We start from the raw sequence: 26,181 nt of genomic DNA on the forward strand, positions 1-26,181 counted from the left end.
GAAGCAATTTAAACTGCAAATATAAACATGTTCTTGCTTCCCGGAAAAAGTCATTCCAAAGTATTTTGTTGCTGCTGTGGATCCAAGCAACTAAAAACTACAAATTCTTCCCCACAGAAACACAGATAAAAATTTGAAATCCACTGTAACAAAATAAGGAACAGGACAAGGAATAAAAAAAAAAAACAAAGAAAAAGAACAGGTGGAATTACCAAACTGGTATTTTCACACACACAAAGAACTAGTTTGCTGAAAATGCAGTAACTTCAGACACTTGCTGTTTTAAGTAATCAACAGAGAAAAAGTGAAAAAGGACATGATTCTGCATTTATCTGGAGAAAAGTAGTTCTTTGGTCCTTCCCCACATTTGTATTTGTACTTCATGCACGTTGAGCACATAGCCAAAGAAATTAGTCCATTCTCTGAATGTAAATTACTTATTAAAAATCAGTTGTTTTATACGAAGCTACTCTGAACATGCAGAACGGAATGCAAAAATTTATATTATCTGTTAGTCTATAGTCCTTTGCACATAAAAAAGTTAATTTAAAATATTTCCTGACACAGTCCTAAGTTACATCAATAAATAATGGTAAATAACCGTACACATATAACTGATTAGCAAAATTTGGCTTTAAATTCTCATTCTGTCTTTAGGTAATGCTTAATGAAGTGGTACAAATTGGTTGTGCTAATAATATAATGGTTTTATGAACCTGGATAATCTACATTCGTCAGGTATCATGGAACTTTTCAATGAAAATGGGGCAAGTGTTCACGACAGATCCTTTACTGAGGAGCACAGGAAATTGACATTTTCTCTACAGAAGGACAGCAAGTGCATGTATTTTGCATTTAATTGAAAACACCTTTCCACCATGTCAGAAAGAAGAAAATTTTTTTACTTGTAACAATGATCACATGCTTATGTAAATTAACAATGAGAGACTATGATAGAGAGTTTGTCATCACTCCTAAGTATTTGAGAGGAAGATTGTAAGTGAATCCTCAGTGGTTTTAGCACCATGGGTTTTGGTCAAATATCCTGACTGTACCTATGGAACAATTACTCCTGCTGATGGAATAACGGGCAGGAAATCAGCTGCACATCCAATAGGCACTTTTGTAAATAAGCTAATCTTTGAAAATAGTGTCTCTTCCTCACCAAAACAAAACACAAAAAAAACCCCAAGGGCAATAGACCACAGAGTTCACATTATGGACCCAGTGACTTCTAAATTCATTCTGGAAAGAAAACCATTTTTAGTGTAGCCATCTATCATTCACCCAGCTCAGTAGCTTTTTACTCCCTGCAGGGCAAAGTCTCTTCATCCTTGCTTCTGTCATTTTAAACTACAGAAGGGAACAAATTATGCACCCAAGACCACTGCTGGTTTTTTATTCTTAGACCAAATTTTTAAATCATTTTCTGACTGACAACTCTGAACTCAGGCATCTAACCTGTGCTGACAGTAACGGTATCCATTAAGAAAAAACACTAAACTCTTCGTGCATGTACACATGTACATGCATAAACAAAATCAAGCAATATTCACATAGATGTTACCATTGTAATTACAGAAAGCAATTGAACTGCACTAAATTACTAGGATTAACTTTGGTTTGCTAATTCCATGCATTTGCACACACCTTTAGCTCCAAATACCTGTCAAACTCACTAATGTTCTTCACAGAGAAGTAAAACTTAGAAGCAGAAACACAGATCTTATGAGGATCTAATAGGACTTTTTTGGGGAAAAAAAATCCAGGTAAAGGAAAATCCGTGTGATTTTTCAAAATTAAGCATTTTACTTCATTTTGTGAGGATACCCACAGAAAGCCACCCTGTGCTCTTCCGATATTCTTTAGCAACACACATACGAACCTAAGTCTCCATCTATTTATGAACAAAAAAGTGACACAATAAAATATCGTCACATCTCTATTTGCCCCACTTATTTCAAGAAATACAGTTTAAAATTTTAACCTGCAGCAGAAGACCCTGTTGAACATCCTGGTGGCTGCCTGCTCGGGAGCTTTGCTGCCAGTTCTTAGCCAGGAGGAGGATAATTGCAACAAAGAACCCTGGGGGAAATGGTCACAGAACATGTATTTTCCTTTGGGTCAAGTGTGAGCAGGACTTAAGAAGCATCAACATGATATCCCTGCTGATATCCTATCTCTACTGCAATTTTATCTTTGGTGCACAAAATCAGTTACAATCTCTGCCATAAAAGATACAATACAGTGATTTATCCCTAATTAAGGATGAAGTACAGAAACAACATTTGATTGTTGTTTACCTTTCGACATCTGTTGGCCTCTTTCAAATACTGTGATTTGAAAAAAAGGAAAAAACCTCACTAATTGCTCTTAGAGCTGTGTGAAGAGTTCAGGCTTTCTGTTTCTGGGCTTTTGTAGGGAAGAGCTATGTTTCAGATGTAGTGTGTGTTGCTATGGTAATTATTATTTTACTGAATGATATACATTCAGAACTGATTTCATATTGTCAGACAGCAATTAAACAGATTAGACTGTGTATACGCACAATTCTGAAATATTTCCAATTTATTTTAAATTTTAGGGCATGTGAAAAGCACTGGTCTGACAGCCCTGGAAAACGAAATATTAATTCAAAGGGCCGCTCCAGCTGTACAGGTTTCCTCTTACCTCCTCAGTGGTCTATTCACAGGCCAGTGTATCTTAGGAGCAGAGATACTGCAAGACATTTTGGTGCCTGAAGTCAGACACTGTCTTTCTGGCTCCTCACAGCTACAGCCATCTCCTGCTCATTCTGCTGCAGACTTGAAATCTCTCTTTCCGGATGGCTGTAGCAGCAGCTACAGTAACTATCAGGAATCGAACACGTTGGCTTCTATCTTCCATTATTACAGTACTCATCAGGAGTAAGTTTTCAGTTGCTAACCACTGAAAAAAAATACTAAGTGAAGATGAATGATTTTCCTCATCCTGCAGTCCCTTCTACCACCATGCAACCTCTGAGGACAGAATACCACTCTGAAAGCAGGTAGGCATCCATACGGCACCAGCTGCAACCCCGCAGCCTGGTTTTGTTACCAGGACACCTGTACAATAGAACCAAAGCATGAAGTACTCACTCTTATTCACAAACCTATCATCCATCACTTTTATTCCAGATCCAACACATCCTTTAAACTGAGAACAGTGTCCAGATTTATCTAGCTATCTTAAGTATCTAAGGGAAGTTATAGAAACACGAAAGCAGTTGAGGAAGAAAAGCACGAAGCAACATGATTTAATTTTCCTGACAGATTCTAAGTATCTCAGAGTAACTAGAGACAATATTCCTACAATACAAAAATGATGCTAAAATTTGTGTAACCAAAACCACGAAACCCTTTGGAATTTTATTTGCTATGGCTTAGCTTGGCAAAGGGAGAAATCATAGCAGTAAGGAAAGGAAATCAAGAAGGCCCAGGCTTGTGCCTAGCTTTATTACAGGCTTTCTTTGGTAAATCAATCGATTGCAGAATCCCATTTTTCCCCATGCTATGAAATAACTCAAGACAAAATTTAATACACATGAGTAGGGATAGTCAGGGACATAAATGATCAGTTTGAAAACTCACGGATGAAAAAACACTAGAAAAACGTACAGAATTGTCAGGAAGAAAAGTAGCTGTGCAGCTTCTGAACAAAGGACAATCACCTCTAAAAGAAGAGCAAATTCAGTGTCTGTCTCGATTCTATAGGCCCATGGCTGGATACATGCAATAACACAGACACAAATAGGCTAAACTTTCAAGCTTCGTGGGGAGGACACCTGACAGACACAGAACAGTACGGGAAATTACAAGATGTTATTTAATTATCCATATATTTTCTTGGTCTTTCTCTCTATCAATTATTTTCATAGGTTGACACATTACAGTTTGTGAGAGCAAGTCAGTTAGGACATCAGGAATGAGTCAGCAGTAGAAGGCTGATGGAAACATTAATCTTGAAGAAAGAGCTAAAGGATGAGAGGAAAACAGAACATCATTCAAGATCAGAGAAAATATAATGGGCACAGAGGGTCTGAAAGGTGAAGAGACTGATTCCCTGCTGCACAATGGAACATCAGACTGCAAGACGCTGTTAGAGCACAGGCCATAAACAAAGAGGGAACAAACTGACTAAAATAAGGTGGAGCCTTGAAAATTAAGATAAAAATAATTTTGATCCAAAAGGAGATCATAATTTACCCAAAGGAAGTCATATCATGGCAACATGACTGGAGCAATTGTACAGCATTTGCTGTTTCTCTTAGTGATAAGGAATCAACATAATCTAGTCATTTCACTAGCGGCATTTCAGACAGTTCACAAAGGATTTGGCATTCATTCAGGAAAGTCTTAACTTATCTTTTTGTCCCAGTTCCCAATCCTGTGAATAGTGGGGGTTTTGCATGTCATTGGCATATCAGTAAAATATCTATTTGGTTCACAATAGTACTCACCACCTAAAATCACTAAGGCAGGAAAGACTTTTTTATGTCTTTTGGATCAAGCTGTCATGTTTGCAAAGTATACTTTGCTGGGTGTCCCTGACATATGGTCAGAATAATTTGGTTTGTTTTCTTATATACAATCTTCTTTCAAGGAAAATTTACTATGTAAGAGCTATGGAGGAAAAAAGGATGCAAAATGAACCAGTATTCAGTTCCAAGGAAACTTATAGTACAAATTTAATTTTAATAGATATTGAAACTGTCTGCTGGGCTTAATATTCAGGCTAATTATGACTAAACCAAAATGGCGATACTTTCTCTTTCCTATGTGTTTTAGAAAAATTGGTTTTGTCTGGAGAGAACAGGGAGATACCAACAAGGTTGTTCACATCCAGACTAGCAGCTGCCAAAGGAGCTTGAAAAAGGAACCCCAACTGTAATTTCTGCATCTGAAAAAACTGCAAATGGTTAACTAAAGGCAGGATTCCACAATATGAGTTTAGTAATGCTCATAATCCTCAGCTTTCCAAAAGGGCCACAAAATTAAAATTCAGTGGTGAAAGAACAGATCATTCTTTAAGACAACACTAGCAACTGAAGTATAAGTGAAATGGTAGTCATAACAATGTCCCTAACTTTCTCCTTAAAATGGTTCTAACAATATCCTTCAGCCTTTGCCTAGTTAACTTGCAATTAGCACGTGTGAGGCTGAACTAAAAGTTATTTTAGGAGCCAACTGGAAAGGAGATTCAGCCTTTTTAAAATTGAATTGTTTTCTATGGTTTAAGACTGTTTCCATGGAGAGACCACAGCATATGAACATCTTTAGGCCAAGTGCTTTGCTGCAGGCTTATCTGAATGAAAGCACCACCGCAGGAAGGATAATTGAGGCCAGTTTAAAATTCATGGGCATTCTCCTATACTTAACACAGGAGCAATTTATTTTCATTATTTTGATCTGATAAGCATTTAAAAGTTAAACAGTGCTATATATACCTTCTCTTAAATGACATATCTTAATATAATATTTACTCAGGATAGAATATTTTTAGTTGCAACAATGTCATGCTATTGGGTGATGGTGACAAAGTGGCAGGCAAAATTGTAGTCTAGATGAATGTAAAGGGATGCATATAGGGAAAAAATGTCCATCCTAAATTCACATACAAAATAGTGGGCTCTGAAATGACTGTTACCACTTGGGAGAAACATCTTGTAAGTTATAATAAATAGGTCTATTTAAAAGCCAGCTTACTCTTCACTAAAGGAAAATAAAGCAAGTAGAATGGTACTAATTATTAGAAACAGGAACATTGTTATACTACTTTATAAATCCTGAGTTCTCGTGCAACTTGAATGCTATTTGTGATTTGGATCTCAGTCCGAGTTTCTCTCCTTACACCTCCCTCCCAGCGCATACATGTGCAGACAAACAAGAAAAAGTACAGAAAAGGGTAACATAAATGATGAAAGGGATGGAACAGCTGCTTTTTGAGGAATAGTTAAGAGTTTATATTGTTTAAAAAAGTCACTTGAACGCACTTGTGAAAGAACAGCAATCTAGTGGATATGCTGTATGCTCTTGCACACCCTTCACAAGGCAAATCCAAAATTCAACCTTTCCCCAAAAACATTTTACTAGGCAACATCCTTCTCCCTACATATTTTTAAGACTATAATGAACAGTTCTATGTGTAGATATTTTGGACAATTTCTAAATTAGTTTGCCATTCTCCCAAAAGGTAGTCTTATATTTTCAAGTTCACATTCTTAAGACTCCACAGCCCACAACAACTGAAGTACATTAAGACCTACATCATCTCTGAAGTTGGCAAAATTATGCCTGTTTTATACTTCAAAAAATAAAGAAACTAGTATTAAGTGGCGCAAAAAATGCTACTAGGAATTTTGCAGAAACAAGGTTTAGGGTCCAGGAGCTAATCTTTAAACTTGAACTACTGATAGACACTTATAAAAGTCCTGAGAACATTTTCAGACCTTAATAGATCATAAAAATACCATTAACGCTCCTTGTTTAGCTTTTTCAAAACAAGCACAAAAAGAAGCCTGTGGTAATTTACATACACTCCTTTGCACTTTCACCTAAACTTCTTCCAGGCCACAAAAGAAAATAATCTGTGTTTTATCTATTTTGGAGGCAAGATAGCAGGCAAAAAGGAAACAGACTTTGCAAAAGATTTTCTTAACCATAATCCCGCACTCTTAAAACACAATCCCTGAGATGTAGTTTCCTTCCTCTGTGTTCAACCCATCACATGAATTGCTGGTTTAATCTGCGTTTCATCTAATGTAATCGTTCATGTATAGTTTGGGCTGTGGTTGGACTCCACACAGAGCAGAGCTGCAATGAAACAGGGCCTCCATTCCTGTGCTGTGAGCTTAAACTCCAGTTCAATGTGTCAGACTGCAGCTCTCATGAACCTGAGTCATGACACCCAAGTGAGATGCTGTGGCAATCTAACTTAGCACAGTTACAGAGTAAATGCCACAGTTTCATAATCATATCCCATCCCACCCCAGGAAAACTAGGTTCAAAACACTTAGATATATTTCAAGTTTTTGCTAATGGAAGATGATCAACTGAATTACCTTACAATCCAGTTTAAGAGCCTTCACCTGTTTTAATTTATTGCACTGAATTGTTCATACTATCCCTGGGTTAGAAGGACATCTGCACACTTTTCCCAAGACAGAATGGTAATTTAAAACCTGAATGAGGGAAGAAGGACAGCGAGAAAATTTTCCTTTGCAAGTCAAGATGTTGCCACTTGCATTGGTTTTGCTCCTGGCTTTCCTGTTCATGATAAATACTAGTGTCAGGTTCTTGTAACCAAGTACCAAATCAGACAAGCTGATACTCAGAAGAGAATAGCTGAGTCTGAAAACATTTACTATAGCTAAAGAAATTCCAGGGCATTTAATACCAGAACATTTACCTTTGACATCAGAACCTCTGTATACACGAGAGGAACAATTTAGGCTGACATTTTCCATAGCAATGCTCTTTTCCATTACAAATGCATCATGTTCTTTCCATTCCTATGCATAAAGAACAATGACCTTAAGAGTAACATTTCAATTTACAGGAAATTTTAACTAGTGTGATCATCATACCCAAAGGAATATGTTGTTAAAATATTATTCTCTTGAACTTTGCAAAACACAGTAAGATATCAACACAAATAACAAACCTTTCACTGATTTAATGCATATGCACTGTAGTGAGGTGGTTTTGCATGTAAAGGTTAATTTGCTTCTCCCTGCACAAATAATACTCATAATTAATAGAGAGTCCATATTCACTCAGTCAACCCAGATTTCCTGGAGATGAACAGCAGCACACAGAAGCAAAATGACCAGATTTTGACCGGGTTCTTTGACCTGCATTTCTCGGACTAATGAGGAAGTATCTAGTTAAGATGCAAACAAGCAGCCCATGTGAAAGGAATTCGAGCGTACCAATTGCCTTTGTAATTCCCTGTATTATGACAAACATTTCTAAACGCTGGCAGACATTTTCTCACCATTAAGTGCAGACTTGCACATTATGCATAGGTCAAGATCACTGTTTTATTATCAATATACAGTATAATAGATACAGGTAACCCTTTCTTTTTCTTTAGACCAGAAACCAGTTCTGTGGCAAACATGGGTAAATGAAACAAGGACATTGATGAGCTACAAAAGTACTCTCAGCCAAGATCTTGTAAACAAAGTATGTCAGCAGAAGAGAGATGGAAACATTAATTTATTTTACTTCTTGAAATTCTGGATCTGATCCCACCGTTTTATTGCATCTCTGGGGATAAACTCAAAAACCAGACAGGCTTGCATTGTCACATTTCTCCTCTGGAGAATTTTGAAAAATAATCTATTTGCACCATTGCATGTTGAAAAAATCCGAATCAACAGTGACTCGCTCAGCCAGTTCCTGACTCCAAGACAAGTGAATCAAGACGCTGTATCCTTTATCCAACTGCAGCAATTACCCCCAATGGATTTTACACATTCAAAAATATATTTATGATGCCTCATTAGCTTGATATGATGAATAAACTCCATCAATCAACATTTATTTTACTAGATTTAACTGCTATTACCCTTGAGTTGAAAAGGAAATGAAGAAAAATGTAGGCTTATAGGAGCTACTTGCCCAAGGGCTTTGTTATGGGTGAACTAAAAAAAGGTCGAGGTGTTTTTTTTTATTTTGGGTGGGGGACAAGGATTATTCACCTGCTTTAAATGTTCCTGTTAAGAGACATACTTTACAGATAGGTAAGAATATAAGGTGCTGCAGTCTTCACAGTAAGAATTTCAAAAGTTAATGGCAGTTGTATCAAGGGAGCCAAAAATGATGAGCTCTACCCATTTGGCAAGGAACTGAGATGACATGAATTGGTGGCATTGGTCTGGTTCTTCATATTTGACTGTCACTACCACGTAAATCATCGGTAGAACTGCCAACAATATGCAATTTTAGATGAGCACTGACTGGGGAAGGGGGAGCAGGAGCAACCCCCAGAAACTGAAAGAACCCCTGAGCTAATACCTGGTACTGCACTTGGCAGAAATTGTTCTGAGATTTAACACAGGACTTCAGTTTTAAAAAAAGAAACAACAGACTCTATCAGCTCTAAATTAAAATATATTTATTTACAGAGCCTGTGTATGCATGTGTCTGTGTGTGTATGCTTTTAAATATAAAATAGCAAACAGACAGATGTTCATTTATGGAGAGTTAGAATTAAAATAGCCTACTTGCTGATTACACCATTCAGCACTAGGCCGTTTCGTCCTATTTGACATTATTTTTTCACTGCTGAATGCTATAACATTGTCTCATCTCCAATGTATTTTAATACCACCTTCATAATGCCACAAAGGTACTAATTGACCAGAACATTTCATCTATTAAGACTTCCATCATGCAAAAATAACCCCCCAAATTGCTAGTTTTGTCTGTGCTATCTATCTGTACATAGGTATCTGTAATCCTGAAAGTCTTTATCTCTCTAACTCCAATACAAAACTGAAATGGCTCACGTTACCAAATGAAAAAAAAAAAAAAAAAAATAAATCTGGGTTTATATTATGCCATATTAAAAGCTCAGCATTATTTCATTAAATAGCTACATTTGCTTTGTTTGATATCGCAATCACAAATCTTACTCTTACTGACAATACATAATCCAAGATATTTGGCACCCTATCAACAATTCCAGACTTGGAAGGATTATAGATGCGCTGACAGTTAAACAGAGTTAGAGTTCTCTGCCGAAGATAGATAAGTAGCATGTACTCTTTGATAAGTCCTATCAGAGCCACACTCTGACAGGAATTCCTTTACAATGCTACTAAATCTTATGCTATGAACCTCATTACGCACACTGCCATTTGCCCCACTAGAGGCTGAACTCCCTTGCCACCAATAAATATATTACATTTCTTTCCCCAATTACATGCACACTGCTTTATATTTCAGATTCAAAATAACTGGGAGGGGGAGAAGATGGAATGCTTTTGTAACAGCATACAGAGATCTAGCCAGAATGCTTAATCTGGTTAGCTGTAAGACGAAAATCTGTCTGGTGGCTTTGTGACAAAGGAATGAGGCTATGTTGTACAATGCAAACACCTTATTTTAAATGTTTACAAACAGTAATTTCCATCATTTGCACAGAGTTACTCTGTTGAAAAAAGTTTCTATAGAACTGTTACAGGGCGGGGATTAAGTCTTAGATCTTTAGTCATAATGATTCTTCTGCATGCCAGATTTTTACAATATAATTACCCACATAGGCATACACATGCAGAGCACAAGGATATATGCCAGCACCATTCAGTTAAAGCAGATCTAAGTTGACTGAACTTGCTTCTTTTATAGGAATATCATGATGCTATCTTCTCTAGAATTTGGTCATACTTTTACTCACTTAACTAGATGCTACATCATTACAAAATCCATTCTAAAATCTTTTCTCATCTTCAACAGAATTTGGTAAAATACAGAGCTCTAGCAGCAAAAGCATTCCTGTATGTGTAATGAAGATCTCAGATCAGACATCTCAACACATTCATTTAAAGTATGTGTATTATAATTTCCTAGATTATTACCTGCCAAAGCTCAGTGGGTGGTCTCTGAAGGCCTACGCCATCAGGAATCCCAGGTTCTTAGAATCCTGTCATATCTGTCTGCATCCACCCCCTCAATGTTTCCAGCTTCCATTCTTCTGCTTCAGAAAGTAATTCCCTTGGTAGCTGTCACATTAAGATATTGGGATACAGTCCTGCTGCTGCACTCTTGGATTCTAACTGAATCTGACTGTCAAGTTCACTAACAGAAAGTGAGTACAATCTACTGCAGTGCCTTGAGATTAATTTGCCTTGAGCTAACAAAAGTCAATTATTAATTTCAACCCTTAATTGGGATCAATAAGGCTTGAATGAAACTTATTAATACAAACAGAGAAATAACCGATAGGAAGAATTCATATTCCAGGTAGCTATTTAGGATTATATACTATCCAGATTTGTTTCTTCAAATTCAGATATTTTTCAGAAAGAGGGAGATGACAGCTCAGGGTGTTATCACAGGAGCATATTTGGCAAAGTTTAAGAGCACAGTAAAAACTGGTAATGGGTTTATAGTCACATGTAGTCAAACCAGCTTTTAACTACATATTATCACTATAGAGCTATTTTTTATATAAATAGGCATTCACTAAGGTGCCTCAAACACTTTATTGAGAGAAGTCTATTCCCTGCAGGTGTTAAGGCCTAACTCCTGATTGAGACATCACCTCAGACTCTTCACTTCCTCTTTTATACTCCAGTGATATAAATCAACTTAAAGCATGTAAAGCTTATTTATGTTCAAATGGCATTCTCTGAAATATGATCTAGAGGAAAATTTTATCCTTTGTCAGAATTTTCCTGCACACTTAATTCAGAACAAAACAAATCAGCAAAAGAACTTACATATATACACTAACATATCAATTAACTGATTTTATATTTTTTAGTATGCTTACAAGCAATTATTTTTAACTAAGGAAACTAATTTGATCTTACCAGTGAGCATGGGCAAGCTTGTTTAGTTTCTTGGGTATAGGTAAAAGCTGTCATAGACAGGATCTGAGCTGTGTATTTGTGTGCTTCATTTTTTTATTGAGCACCATGGCTTGGCCAACAGTTTGCAGAGATAAAATAATCTGAAAGATATTTTCAAGCATGATATCAAGGGTAACACTTCCTGAAGTGCTTTGTCTATGGTGCCGTTTTTTCGGAAACTTTCCCAGTTTGTTGTTCCCACCAGTGTTATGATAAGGGTAGCAATTTTAGACACCTCACTACAAAATTTCTTTATCATTGCACTGAGACTAGCAGCTTGTATTTTCTACTCATACTAACACTAGTAGTGTCTACTGTTTTCATTGATAGTACTGTAATGGTTTTGTAACTATGCACAGAAAGCAATAGTAAAAGTTACCGTAAAATTAATCAGCCATGTATCTAGCTAGCAGCGCTGTTTTAAAAATTATTGCCTTATCATGTGTATATTTTTTTCAGATTATGATTATAACAAATGAATAATTAACCTTTGCAAGCAAATACAGAGAGTAGCGTCATCCTCATACAATTAACTGTATTCACACAACAGACGTGTAAACTATATTTGGATCTAGGAGGGGGAAAAACCAGATTAATCTGTGGAGCAAAAGAATACTTGTGAAATGCTTTCTTTTACAGGATATCCAAGCATGTAGGCTGGAACATGGAGTTTGGGGAGTTACAAGTATATTTAATACAGCTGCAAAATCCTTATTTCAATATTAAGTCAATATATCACTCCACACTTAAATTCTGCTAGCAGCAAGCAGAATTTCTCTTACATATCAAAAAGAACAAATCTAATAATTACCATTTCCAACCAAATTGATGTATTTTGGGGGCTGGAATTAGTAGATTAGTTGCAGTCTTTGACCTCTGAAACTAAGTACATTGTCCTCCTCGCAATGTCTAACAAGCAGCAAACAAAGTTCATTAACATCAGTTTCTTCGGTAGCTTGCTATGTCAATGTACTTCTATTTTTTATCAGACTTCTAGACTATGATAAATTCTTATCTCCCATTTATTAAACAGTAAAATAACATGAGGAGGAACTGATAGAGAATGATAGATGACAGATTTATCTTTTCAAACTGCTCCTGGAAGTATGAAAGCATCTATAGCTGGTTTGAACACAGAAATGTTGGTTGAACAAAACAATTTGGACCATTTATTTACCTTGCCAGACTTTGTCACGGAAGAAACATTCAACACTGATAAAAGAGGATGGTGAACCCTAAGAAAGATTACAATTCTATAAATCCATAGTAATGACATTAAAGCTGTTGCACTATAGCTACTTTTGACAATCAGATTATTGAATAAATAAGTGAATATGGTTCAGAAAAAATGTGCCGTTTTCACCTAGAAATCAAATAGGATATATAGTTTTTTACCTTGGAGAGGGAGAAGGGGCATCAGTCCTTTAGTTTTTATTGATTCCAGCTGTTCAGAGTTTAAATGGAACAGATTAGATTATTAGGTTCAATCAACATTTTACTTGGATGTTTAAACACAGCCCATTAGGTATGAAGTTAGCAAGTAACTACCTAAAGAAGTGAGCATGCTAGCAATTCAACAGTGTTTCAGCTGATCTGATGTTTCAGATCATCTAATCACTCTCACAATTTTTTTAAATTATTTTCATTTGACACTGTCTAGTACATTTTATCCTTCTGTCCCTTTATTCTTTAAGTGTTAATTGGTGACTTCTATATATGTCAGAAAACAACTCCAGTTAAATTTACTCTGTTACAGATTCTATCACCTATCTCCTTGAAGAACTATGTTTCAGGGTTTGAGTGATGAGAGATGCTTAGACTTGGAGAAATTCTTGAAGCTCCAAAATACCCGTCAATGTAAATGTTTAAAAGGAAAGAATTTGGATATCACAGATTTAAAAAAAGTCTCTCAAGAGCAGTCTAGAAGACCCCATACGTTTACTCACAAAAAAAAAAATCTGAAAAGCAAAGGATTAAGTGTTTATAGTGTAACTACCAGCGGTGAAATTTCAACAGTCTTTTTTTATAGCTAGACATCTAATCTTTTGAAAGACGTCACAAGTTTTCATTACAGCTAAAGGACTGATGCCCCTTCTCCCTCTCCAAGCAGCACAATATAATTGTCTTTTAACTACAGAAAGATATGAAAACATTTTGATGGGGGGGAGAGGGTGGGGAGAAAAGATTAAGGAAAAGGATTTTCTTAGGTGGAGAGGAAATTTTTTTAATGTTTACTTTTAAAATCAAGACTCACTTGCTTTTTTTTTTTTACTATAAATTTCTTCCAACCTCCTGCCCAGTTTTATGTATTTATCCTTCCTTATTCATAGAACAGAAAAGTAAAACAAATCATCGTCTTCAAAAAGAAGGATAAATATATGGCAAATTAATTAACACAGTTCTGAAACATAAGGGTTTATGAAACTACAGGGTGTGTTAGTTTATTCTTGGATTTTAAAGTAGCAATTTTTGGAGAGTTATATCCTGTGCCTTTTTATTTAGCCCAAACTTCCTTTGACGTAACTTGGAAGGTCTTGACGTGGAGAAAATGTGAATTAACCTCCATATACATTGTCTAGGCTTGGCATTTTCCTGAAACTTTCCATGTTTATTCTTGCTACCAGTTACTACATGGGTAGCTATTTTAGACTTCTCATTGTAATCATTTTTATCATGTCACTTAACCTTGCTCTAAATGAGACTAGCAACTCATATTCCCTAATGCTCCAGTGGATAACATTGTTTTGTCACCAGAAATTAACAACTAAGAAAAGTAAATACAAGTTCCCATGGAATGTATTTCAAGAGTCTAGACAGATACTTCAGCTAGATACAATTCTATGGTACTGCTTCTAGTAAAATATCTCACTGATTTACGCTGTTCAGTTTTCTTGACTATCTTCACAAAATTGATTTTGCAGCAATCTTTTTTTCTAGCAAAATCTCTGAATCCTTATTCTACTGTAAGTACTAACACAACTCTCGGATGCCTCTCAATGCAAAATCCCTCAAGATCCCATTATAGAATATACCACAAGGCTACCAGAAGAATGTAAAGATATCGCATTTTTAATTTTTTGCAGTAGTGAGCATATTGGAAAATGAGGAAAATGTTCTTCTGGCACATAGTATTTAAAATACTATATGAACTTATGCTATTATTTGCTTGTTAAAATTAACAAACCTAATTTCTTTTTTTTTCCCAGCCTATAGAAATTTGGGGGTTTGCTCCCACATAGAAGTAGCTCTTTAAAAAAGCTTTTTTTTTCGCCGATTTAACACCTCAGAATGTTTTCTTTTCTATGTGCTAGGTGTCCCCAGGCAAAATAGAACAGTGTCATCCCTTTTTCACCACTAAAAGGAGACAGTTGAATTGTTTTACCAGTCTTTCCAAGAAACCTTTGAGTGAAGCCTAAAACAGCTCCCTGAAAAGCATCTGTAATTGGTAACAAGATATTAATAACAAACCCCCACAAAAGCAAGAGCATGAGAGAAAGTACCAGATCTTTCTCTAACTTAAAGTAACAGCACAGCCCCTAATATCTTACAATGGCGTCAAAGTAAGTATAAATACATCAGTAACTAGCCAACTTTCAGTTTAGAAAGTTTGCCATGATAAAACAGGGGTTATAAAAAACTTTGATGAGTTTCTCTCTTTTGCAGACCCACTTCACAGACTGACAATGATTCTCTAAGAAATTAATGGAAGGAACATGGGTGGGTCACTCAGTTTGTGATATTATTTAATTCTTTCTTCCTCTTTCTGCTTTATTATTTCATGCTACCTGACTAGCTGTTTTTCACATCTTTACAAATATAAAGCAGACTTCCTCAAAGTGCTTTCCTTTTTCTTTCTGTACTTCCTCAACAGATGTTTTTGTTATCGCTATTTCAGATGGCAATTTTCTCAGAATTAAAACCAAAAAAATACTCTCCCCCCCAGCCAAGGTGTTACTTCCCAATTTAATATTTTGCTCCACTCCATAATAAAGAGGATGAGACTGCAAGATATCTTGAAACTCCCTTCTTATTCTGAATTTCTGTTTGGCTAGCTGATTTTTGTTCATAAAGGGACTGATCAAAATTTGGTGTTTAAGAGAGCTTTCACAGACAAGTAAATATAGATAAACACATGTGTCTTACTAGAACATTTCTTGGGCTGTTACAAACTTTGTCTTTATTCCTGTTAAGATGCACAGACATAGCATGGAAACAGAAATTGCATTACTTCATCAGTTTTCAGAGGATAAATTAAACTGAAAAGCTTTCAATATGTTAATGCAAAACTAGCTTTTTATTAATTACATATTTTGTAATTTTTAAAAAAATCTGTTTAATATAGAATTACATTAATAGAAGAACACCTTTTACGAAAAAATTAATCAAAATATTTAGAGTTCATAGCTTTCTGCTTTAAATTTTCAACTAGTTAGGATAAATTTAAGAGGTGTTTTTCTCATTTATTGTACTCTCTATATACACTGATTCTAGATAATTAAAAATGCCTGTTCTTACTCCCTGTTGACAAACCTTTCTTCTCACATCTCCCAAGACAGAGAAAGAGTTTGTAAGATTTGGGGGGGGGGGGGGGGGGGGGGGAGGAGATATTTTAGGATGTTTAGTAATTTTGTAGGAGAAACTATTTTTTCTTTAATCCCCAGAGATAGATTTAGAACTCTGTGGCTTGTCTGATGTTTTTAAAAATGACTGTACTGTATGTCATAAACAGCATCAGCACTTATAAAAACAAAGTGAATGTGAATTGCACCAATTCAGTTTTGTGAGGTGCTAAACCAAAAGTATCTAATATCCAAAAAATTTTTTTCTAAAATTAGTATACAAGGTAATTAGCAAGATTTTAAGTATTCTATATGATCATTTGGGTCATTCATAATCAGTCAAACTGAAAAAGGTTAACACCAATGAGGAAAGTTTAAACCACTTAAAATTCATTCTCAGATGAACAATGCACTGGGGAAGAGGATCAGATTACTTAATATAGGCTCATTTCTCCTCTCCAACGAGGTAGCCTGGGCATACATCCCCAGCCAGACTCTCTTGGAAACTGCATCTTCTTTTCTCCACTTATTTCAATGGGAATTGCACAAGTGTTACACAGTGATAACGCTAACCCTCCATTTACATGGAAGACAATTCTTTTCATGGATTTCACTCGGTTTGTACCGTTGAGGTAAAAGGTTAAAGACCAGAGAAAAGAGCTCACGCTATTTTTATTTTTAAAGAATGTGCAGTATTTGGTCAGGCGGGAGTTCTTTCTTCTGATCTATCAGATATTGTAAATTAATAATATGTATCTCACTTTCTCTTTAGATTTCTAATACATGAATACATCTCAAATTTAATCCTTTTTGGGCACATCAAAACTACTCTTTGCCGTCACAGAAGAATCATATGTACAAGCACCACTTTAAAATCACTTCCACATGTCAAAATTTTAAAATGTTCAGTAAAAATGCAAGATCTCTGGTAACTGTTATAACAGATGTTTCTTTGAACTTAACATAGACTAACCTTAGTAGTTCAGCACAGTATTTATACCAGTGCTCATTTTTATTGGGGGCACTTTCACCAACAATTAACATTTGAATGTTAAGGTTAGGACCAATTCATTTTCTTCTAAAATCTGACATAACATTTTTGGAGTACTGAGGACAGATTAAATTAATTTTATAACAGATATATCCCTTATTCTCTGTGGAGTACACTCCAGTGAGAAAGCAGAACTAAGAACAACCTAATGCACCCATGTTCTGCAAGCAGAAAGCATATCTGTTCCCTAGACAATAGTGTTCCTCCTAATCTCTAGAAATACTGAGCTTCTGACTTCTCGTTACCCAACACGTAGGTTTTTACACAGCTTTTCAGAAGAAAGTGGTAATAAGACAGCTGAGAGAATAAACTCTTTTAAGATAGGGACCTTTATATATAAAATACATGCATTCAATCATATTTGCCTCAAACACAATGATTTGATGGCTTAAACAGAATGACACTACTTATACAAAAAGCTGCTAAAAGCTTTAGATTAAAATATATATCATGCTGTATATGTAAAGTGTGTATGATTAGTTTTTATTAGCTTATTGGTTTAAATTCCTACTTTTTATGCAGGTAGGAATTTTAGGTAGTTTACCACTGTCCTCAGCTGGGCCCATAGGTTCCAATAGGAGCTGAATGTTTCCCTTGATTTTCAGGTGACCTATTACAAACTAATACGCAAAATACCTTCTTAAAAAAAAATAATATATATATAAAAAATTTAAAAGAATAATCAAGCAATGTCTAATCGAGCAAAAGCTCATTGCATGTAAAGCTAGTATACACGGAAACCCAAATTTTAGTTACCTAATATTTTCTCTGTTGGTAAACTGAAAAAGAAAACACGTAACTATTTGTTGAATTCTCAACTAGAACATGGGGTTTTCAGCGTTGCATAACTTTAAGCTAGGACTGAAAGTAAAAGAATCATTCTAGAAGCTAATTAATATAACATGTAGACTACAGTGTTCGCAACACTAATGAAGAATAACTTACCATGTTCATTTCAGGTTTTTGAACCTCAGTAAGAAGGTCACAGCCTGAGGTGAAAGGAACAGCCCTAGAGACAGTGCCAAGAAGTTAAAATGCCAAGGCCTATTTTTATATGCTGCTTCTATTTTTAGTTATGTCATGATGGAAGTACAGAGCCTATGAAAAGATCATATTCTCAAATGAGAGCAAGTACTCAAATTCTTTATTGTAAATGAAAAGCAAAAGAAACCAAACTTGAAAAATTGTTAGGTAAAATATAACAGACTTTACTGAACCATAAAAGGCCAGCAAAAATAGCTTCAAAACCATATCCTCTGAGAAAATCAACTTTAAGGAGCTACCCACAGTTTTACCCAATTAATAAAATATTCCTTTTATTGTAATTACAGCTACAAGAAAGTGCAAATGTTTCCCAATTCATACTTGTCTGCACCCAAGCACATTTTCCCATGATCAAAGTTTAGCAGTCAACTTTTTAATCCTGCTCTACCAACAAAAAAAATATCAAACTTTTCAACTGATTGCATGCAGAGTTCAGAACTGGTGAGCAGTACTACAGCTTGGTTCAGTTGTTGGTTCAGTTACTCAATCATTAGTTGCCTTTAGCTGTTTTCCATCCAATAGAAACGTAAACTGAGGTAATCCTACAATCTAGTTAACTCGTTTAACTTCTGTATTAATTATTGAAGTACCCAAGGGCAGCTATTTCCCATGCAGTTCAAATTTATGACTCTGATGAATACTTCTTTATAAAACACCTTATTAAAGGCCACTAATGAAATGTTTCTGTAAAACAAGTCCACAACTTGCATTCATTTTATCTAATCACTAACATGTTATAACAAAAAAAATCTAGAACATTTGTTTACGGGTTGATTTCAGCTAAACCAAAGATGAGGACTTACACTATAATATGCAGCCATGACCATTTACAGTTTAGTAGTATGTCATAGGTTACTAACACATCATGGACACATATTGTCCAGGACACATTTATTTTTATAACCATTTGCATTACGTAATCATGATTGCATTGTGTAAGACAGTCTTGCAGCATGGTTCAAAGAACATCTAATGTTTTAAAGTGCTAACTCCATTTCATCTCATTTTTCAGATCTCTTTCCTAGTCAGCGAGAAAGAATACTTCCTAGGAGAAAACAAACCAAAAAACAGTATGCACCAAACAGTGTGAAGAAAGAAAACGGTGCAGAACAGCCAGAGATTATTTCAGAGTGACATCAAATATAGGAATAAATAGTACTCTCATTATCTGTGTACTACATGCCCTGTTGCTTTTGCTTTTAATGCGGTCATGTAAGCAATTTAGTGAGACAGCAAAAACCAAATGAGAGCATACACCAGTGACAGAGCAGTCAAGGCATTGAAACTTCTACTAAAATACTGTAAAGAAAACTAAAAGTTTAACCTTAACATCAATAAAAATAATTTTTTTAAATCTTCTGTGAAAAGAACCACAACTAAGTAGACTATCTTTTCTTCAAAGTACAGGTGGAGAAACACTCTGCCATTGTTGAAGGTAATTACAATGAGGAATTTGAAGGATAAAAAATATTCTATGCAGTGTTTTGTGCAAAAAAGAAGAATTACTAAACAAACTCCAAAGGAATGAAGCCTAACATGCTAATCACATTCAAAAGATAAGAGTCAAAAGTAGTTTCACAAGATATTGGCAATAAGATTTTAGTTAGTCAAAGGTTTTTGAGTATCTTATAAATGAAAAACATATTACAAGTAAGATTTATTATACAGATTCATATATACATTCTTTCTTGATAACTCAATCTAGTTTCAACAGTTGTTATAGAAGGTCCAAAAAAAGAACGTGTTAACACAGATCTAATTCTTCAATCAATTTGTATGCAAAAGCAAACAGCTTCACTAGGAGTAGTAGAATCTATGCAAATTGCTCTTGGGTCAAAAAAATCTTGGTGTGAAAAGCTCCTAACAAAATTAATTCCCTTTAATTTGTTGTACTACTAGCAACATTCATTGAAATAAAAGCACTGGAATGAATACATTCCCATAATCCGTTCACTAAGAATGATTTTTTTTAATGCTATATAAAGCAACTTCCAAGCATAGATACCATCGCACTCAGCATCCTTTTAATCATAAATTAGTAAGTTTTGAAATGTCACTATATATGTTAACTATTACAAAATGTAAATCTGCAATTTAAATAGCTCATTTTAGCTGATACTCTTTTTTTTAAAATATCTGATTTGATTCAGTATTTTTAAAAGCGTGGGAGCATGAACTGAAGATGCCTTAAAGAACGTAAAGGATCTTTCACTGTGTACACCACTAATTGTGTTTTGAAAGTGATTATCACTAAATACCACCTATTTGTAGATTACAATGATTTCCAGTCTAAAACGTATGAAACATGCCCATCTCTGTGTGCTATGATATCACCTTCATCCAACACAGGGGTTGAATTTCATAGTAGGTTCTTTGAAAAAGTAATAAGGCATTAATAACAATACTGAAGTTCTCCCAACTTTCTGCATGCACTTCTACGAGATGTTTTAGAATTTCTTTACAGAGAAGCACCATGATTTCTAGGACCAAAATCCCTTGGGTCTGAGGGTGTCGGCATCAGCAGCCACACGCGCACAGCTCTACACCTTCACGGCACAGCGTGGTACTCACGGCCGAGTCTCTAGGACTCCAGGCCACTGTTGCTCACTCTGTAGCACGTGGCTGACAGCAGCCAGCTCAACAACTACCCTCTGGAAGAGATTCCTAATCTTGGAGGGGGCTCCAGTGAGACATTAACACAGCTACAACCCGCCTCAGCCACAGCACTGTCATGCTGTTACCCAGAAACAATCTATGGTGCAGAACCAAATCATCAACAGAGCTGGGAGTGGGAAATTCAATGGTTTCTGTCAAACTTCCTTAATCCAAAACTTGGGATCTATAATATTCTGTGAATGTTGCATAGTATTCTCTGAAGAAATCTAAAAGGGCAGTCCTTAAAAGTTTTTCTTTTCATGTTCAAAGTCAGAGCAAGATTTTTGCAGTCCTCAAAATAATCATTTTGCCATCAGCGCCTTAGTTAAGCACTTAAGATTACATAACATTAAATTTTATTTTTATTTTACTTTTCTTCTTTTGCAAATCTCAACACAAATAGGCCTACTTTCTAATCTTGCTAAAATTGTTTCTAAATGAATATTTGAAAGCAAAATATTGTACCACCAAAATCACTGAAAGTAAACCTGAACATACAAATGATACCAACTATACCTATTCTCATCAAAGCTGAGGGGGGAGCGGGAGAAAAAGAAAAACAAGACCAATATACAACTGAATTTTTCAAATTATTTCATTTGTACAGAAAAAAAATGTAACAGCAAGATAAATTTGTTCTTCTTATTGGCACAACTTCTAAGGGTGCACCATTTAACTAAGTCTGGCCCTCTCCTCTCTTAGCAACCACATCTTTGTTGAGTTTTTCAGATGTCTTGTCAAGAACCAGCTTCTTAGATACATTAGATTTAATAAAAGTATCAGTAGGAAGAGGAAAAGAACAGACCATGATATGTAACTGTTATATCAAGTTAGTAACTTCTTCCTTTAAAATAAGTCAGAAATGAGGTCTACTCCTGAATCAGTGGAAGCAATCAATGGGGTCCCATATTTAACAGATTAAGTCCTTAGTATATTTGTTTCTACACAGAAACTATTTAAATTAGATAGCTTTCTCTTGAAGAAGACGTTATAGAAGATAATCACAAAAGGAACTTTCAAGCTATCAGCCAATGTTCTGATGCAATTCCTCAAACATTCTTTTTTGACTGTTTTCTTCATCTAACATACCTCCTATTGATCAGTTTCATTCTGTTGAGGATCCCTAAGAAAGCACACAGTACCTATTTTGTGGGATTCAGACAGATATAAAGATTACATTAATCTAATTTTCCAAGCATATGCTGTCTCTAGAAAGAAACCAGGAACTGGAAATCTCAAAGGGGAATATGAGTCTTTCGGAAAATAGCAGGAAAATCTCATAAATAGGAACTCTTTGATACTGATCTACACAGTGGCAGAAAACTATCATATTTTTTTCATGATTGGCAATATGTTCTCATTTCTGAGATGGTCTTACTTCCCTCAAAAAGAACTAAAGCTGTGCGCCTAAAATAGCTGAAAAACAGCTGTTGGATTTTTCACAGTAGTGGGTTTTATCCTCATGCTACATATAATGCAAACCAGTCATTTGACTAATACATAGTTACAGTTACAGAAAACATGCCTTCACAATATAGTCTTTCTTGCTAATGACATACCAATAAAATATTCCCCTTCACTTGAGTTTTCATGTGGTTTTTTTTTTTTAACACTATCATAACCATATGGCACAAGAGTAGCTTTACTTGTATGCATGAAGTTTCCCATCTCTGGAATCATCTGACCAGTAGAACCCTTAGCTGTAAAGGGGGAAGACATGCTACTTTTGCCTGCTTTATAATCCTGTGACATTTTAAAGTTTCTCTGGTGACTGGAGAGTGTACTAAAAATACAATACTTTATCTGAAGAACAGTTTTGCATACTTGCACTTACCTCAGATTCCACCATCATGCAAGAAAAAGCTATTTCAGTTTAGCTCTCTATATTAAAAGTTATTAGATTTGGCTTACAGTATTTTAAAATGTTCTAAAGAATTACATTTTGCAGTTATCTTAGCTAGACAGATATAAATCAATGTCTATCAATCTTCACTTAAAAGATATTAATTTACTATTTGAAAATGCATTTTCTATACATTGGCAAAACATTTAAACCTTTGGAAAACAGTTTTGTTACAACATGATCCCCTGCTCCCTTAATTTTGAGGTAGATACTGCTTTTTGCTTCATAATGTAGGTGCCTGTAGAAGGAAGTCTGCATTAATTTCACCATAAACAAAGTCAAAGAGATGTTTCATTCAGTAGCCACCAAAAGATTTATACAAAGGCTGAAAAAAGAAAAAACCAAAACCAACCAAAAAAACCCCACAACCTGGCAAGAGCTATCCCTATATAAATAATCCTCTCAAAATGTCGTCTTTTTTCTTTGTTTTTGTTTAATAATTTCATGCATGAATATGGGCCTCAGAAACTGGGCAATCTAAGTCTGCCTGTCCTGGGGTATGGGGACATGCAGAGAGAAAGGAGCAGGGGAAGAATTCAAGTTCAAAATAATTTCATAGCTATACTTTAAATAATACTTTAACATAATCTGCTCTATGTCTAAAACTTTATTTACACTAATCTGACTTTTGATTTCACAAGTCTGTTTTAAAAAAACAAAACACATCCTAAATACATAGAAGGGACTTGGCTCTCTCTTCTCTACCACATCCTACGAATGTGCCGCTGTATTCCAGAGAAAGACTTTCCAAAGGTGGCAGGGTAAGCATGTGTGAATAGCAGAGCTTTGTCCTCTGCAGCTATCATTGTGTTGTCCCTATCGTCCACAAACGCGGAGGGCAGATGAGAACTGAATAGAAACAGACCATGCAGTTGTAAAACCCGGTTCTTTATTTATTTATTTTTGCGACTGAGTAACACCTCTCATTACAATTATCAGCTCAATGGCAGAAAGCTCCCCGGTGTGCTGTGCATATTTTCGCAGGTTCATTTGTCTCCTCCTGTGGCATCAGTTTAAAAAGGTTCCTAAAGAAACGCCACTAACTACCATTTCTATTTCAAGCCTTCAAAGCCAAAGCTGAGCACAATACAAGGCACTGGTAACTGATCTTTAGGTTTCAGTCCACAGACTTTTCACACTGGGAATAGATCCCATCTGTTTCCTCTTTATGCACCAGCCTGTAGAAAGCACAGATCTGGAAACTGCCTCCGTACAGAGCAGAGTAGAGCTGGCTTTCCCCAGCTGACGGTATAAAGAGCCCCATGATTATGGATAGCTTTCTCCTAAGGCTTTCTACTCCTCTCTTCTCCCCGGTCTGTAAATACATGGTGTGGTTTTTCTCGACGTGGGGTGTTTGGTTTTTTTAGAGGGGGTAGAAGAGGGCAGGCTTCCTCTCTTTCCTTGCCCCTTCTTCTCCCTTTCCTTCTTCCTTGGCAGAGGTTTCCCCATTTACAAACCCTCACGCAGGGAACATTTCAATTTCAAGCCTCAATACAACCAACCACAGGCAAAGCCCCCCTCCTGCTTTGGCACCAGAGCGTGAGGCATTTCCCCCACCACTCTCCCTCCCCAAGCAAGCTGCTCTCCAGATGGATGCTCGCGGCTCTCCCTTCTCTACTCCCTTCGCCTCTTCGCTCCCCGTCCCGGCGAGAGGGAAGGAGTGGGGCAGAGAGAAGAGGCGTCTTTTGGGCAGGGGGGGGAACAGGAGAGAGCAGGACGCTTTGATCCCGAGCACCACCAAAGTCCTTAACTCCTTGCCTGCGGGACCTTCCCCTCCCCAAGCACCCTGCCCTCGCCTCCCCCAGCAGGTCGGTCTCCCTCAGCCCCACACCCTGCCCTCGCCCCCCCAGCATGGCGGGGTGGGGGGGCTCCACCGCCCCTCGCCCTGCTCACCCCCTGCCCACACACAGAGCGGGGGGGGGGGGGGGGGTGTCTCCTCAGCCCCACAATGGAGAATCCACACACACACACACATACACAGGAGGCATCCCCTCAGCCCCACGCCCTGCCCCACAGAGGGGGTCCCTCAGCCGCACAATGGAGACTCCCCCCCACACAGGAGGGATCTCCTCAGCCCCACGCTCTGCCCCCGCCTCCCGCCCCACAGAGGGGGTCCCTCAGCCCCACAGAGGGGGTCCCTCAGCCCCACACGGGAGGCTCCCCCTCAGCCCCGCGCCCTGCCTCCCCTCCCCTCAGCGCGGCGGGAGGCTCCCCTCAGCCCGGCACTCACTACTTGTAGAGCTGCTGCAGGCAGAGGTCCAGGCACTCGCCCTCCACCTCCTCCTCCGTGATGTACTCCGAGAGCGGCCGGGGCAGCGGGGGCAGCGGCGGGGGAGGCGGCGGCGGGGCGGGAGGCTGAGGGTCGCCGGCGTCGCCTTCGCCCTCCTCCGCCTCGGCGGCCGTTCCCGCTTCTCCCTCTGCCCCGGGTTCCTCGTCAGCAGCGGCGGCGGCGGCCGCGGCGTCGGCAGCGGGGGGGGGAGCCGGAGCCGGCGCCGGCTCTGCCCCGAAGGGCCCGCGGAACTCGCCCAAGAACAGCTCGAGGAAGCGGCGGTAGCTTTTCTCCTCCGCGCTACCGCCGCCGCTGCTGCTGCCCGAGCCGCCCGCGGCCATTGCTTCGCATTCCCGGCCGCCCGCCGGCGGATCAGCACTGCGCCCGCAGAGAGCTCCCTGCCTGCCTGCCCGCCCGCCGCCGCCGCCGGCAGCCGCCTCCCTCCCTCCCGCCCGCCTGCGCGCGCGCTCCCGAGCCGGACCCGCGGGGGCGCGCACGCCGCCGGAGGAGGAGGAGGAGGAAGGCGGGGGAGGGGGTGCGCGCCTGAGCGGCGAGAGCGCGGCCGGCGCTGAGGGGACTGAGGGGTCCGGGCCGCGGCCTGAGGCGGCGACGGGGGGGGGGGGGGCGGGAAGGCCCGGCGCCGCGGCGGGAAGGAGGCCGAGCGGGCGGAGAGGGGGACGGGGAGAGCGAGGGGGGAGGCAGGTGGAGGGCAGGCGCGCTGAGAGGCGCGCCGATGTGATGAGTCATGCGAAGGCAGCCAGACGCGTAGGTTCCTCACAGGAACCCGAAGGAAACCTGAGAGCACATTCCCTATTACCTAATCTCTGCCTCAGGATTTCCCTGCGCTCATCGTTTCCGGCGCCGGTGTCGCCTCCGCGGGTTCCCGCTGGGCTGCCAGGACGCCGGGCCGGAGGGTAAGCGGGGCCGGGGCCGGGGGCGGCTCGGCCCGGCCTCACCTCGCGGTGTGGGGGCACGGCTGCCCCGGGCTGGCTGCCAGGCGGAGCCTCTGAAGAGTGGTTTTGAAATCAGAGTGGGTTAGCGTGAGGGAAACTGGCGATTAAACAAAACCGCGTTTCGGCAAAAAAAACCACCCAAAAC

At 38.3% G+C, this 26,181-nt stretch overlaps 1 protein-coding gene across 4 annotated transcripts in view; it reads right to left on the reverse strand.

Annotated features, from left to right (window-relative positions):
- PPM1E (protein phosphatase, Mg2+/Mn2+ dependent 1E) overlaps window positions 1–25,533 on the reverse strand; it is a 66,942-nt gene extending 41,409 nt beyond the window's left edge. For all 4 annotated transcript variants that reach the window (XM_049801729.1, XM_049801727.1, XM_049801726.1 and 1 more), the window contains exon 1: window positions 25,045–25,533. In XM_049801729.1, the coding sequence (XP_049657686.1) occupies window positions 25,045–25,424 (380 nt within the window). In that variant the 5' untranslated portion in view covers window positions 25,425–25,533. The remainder of the gene's footprint in view (window positions 1–25,044) is intronic.
- Window positions 25,534–26,181: the final 648 nt, after the last annotated feature.

This window comes from Accipiter gentilis, chromosome 6 (assembly GCF_929443795.1).
Source record: "Accipiter gentilis chromosome 6, bAccGen1.1, whole genome shotgun sequence".
NCBI lineage: Eukaryota > Metazoa > Chordata > Aves > Accipitriformes > Accipitridae > Astur > Astur gentilis.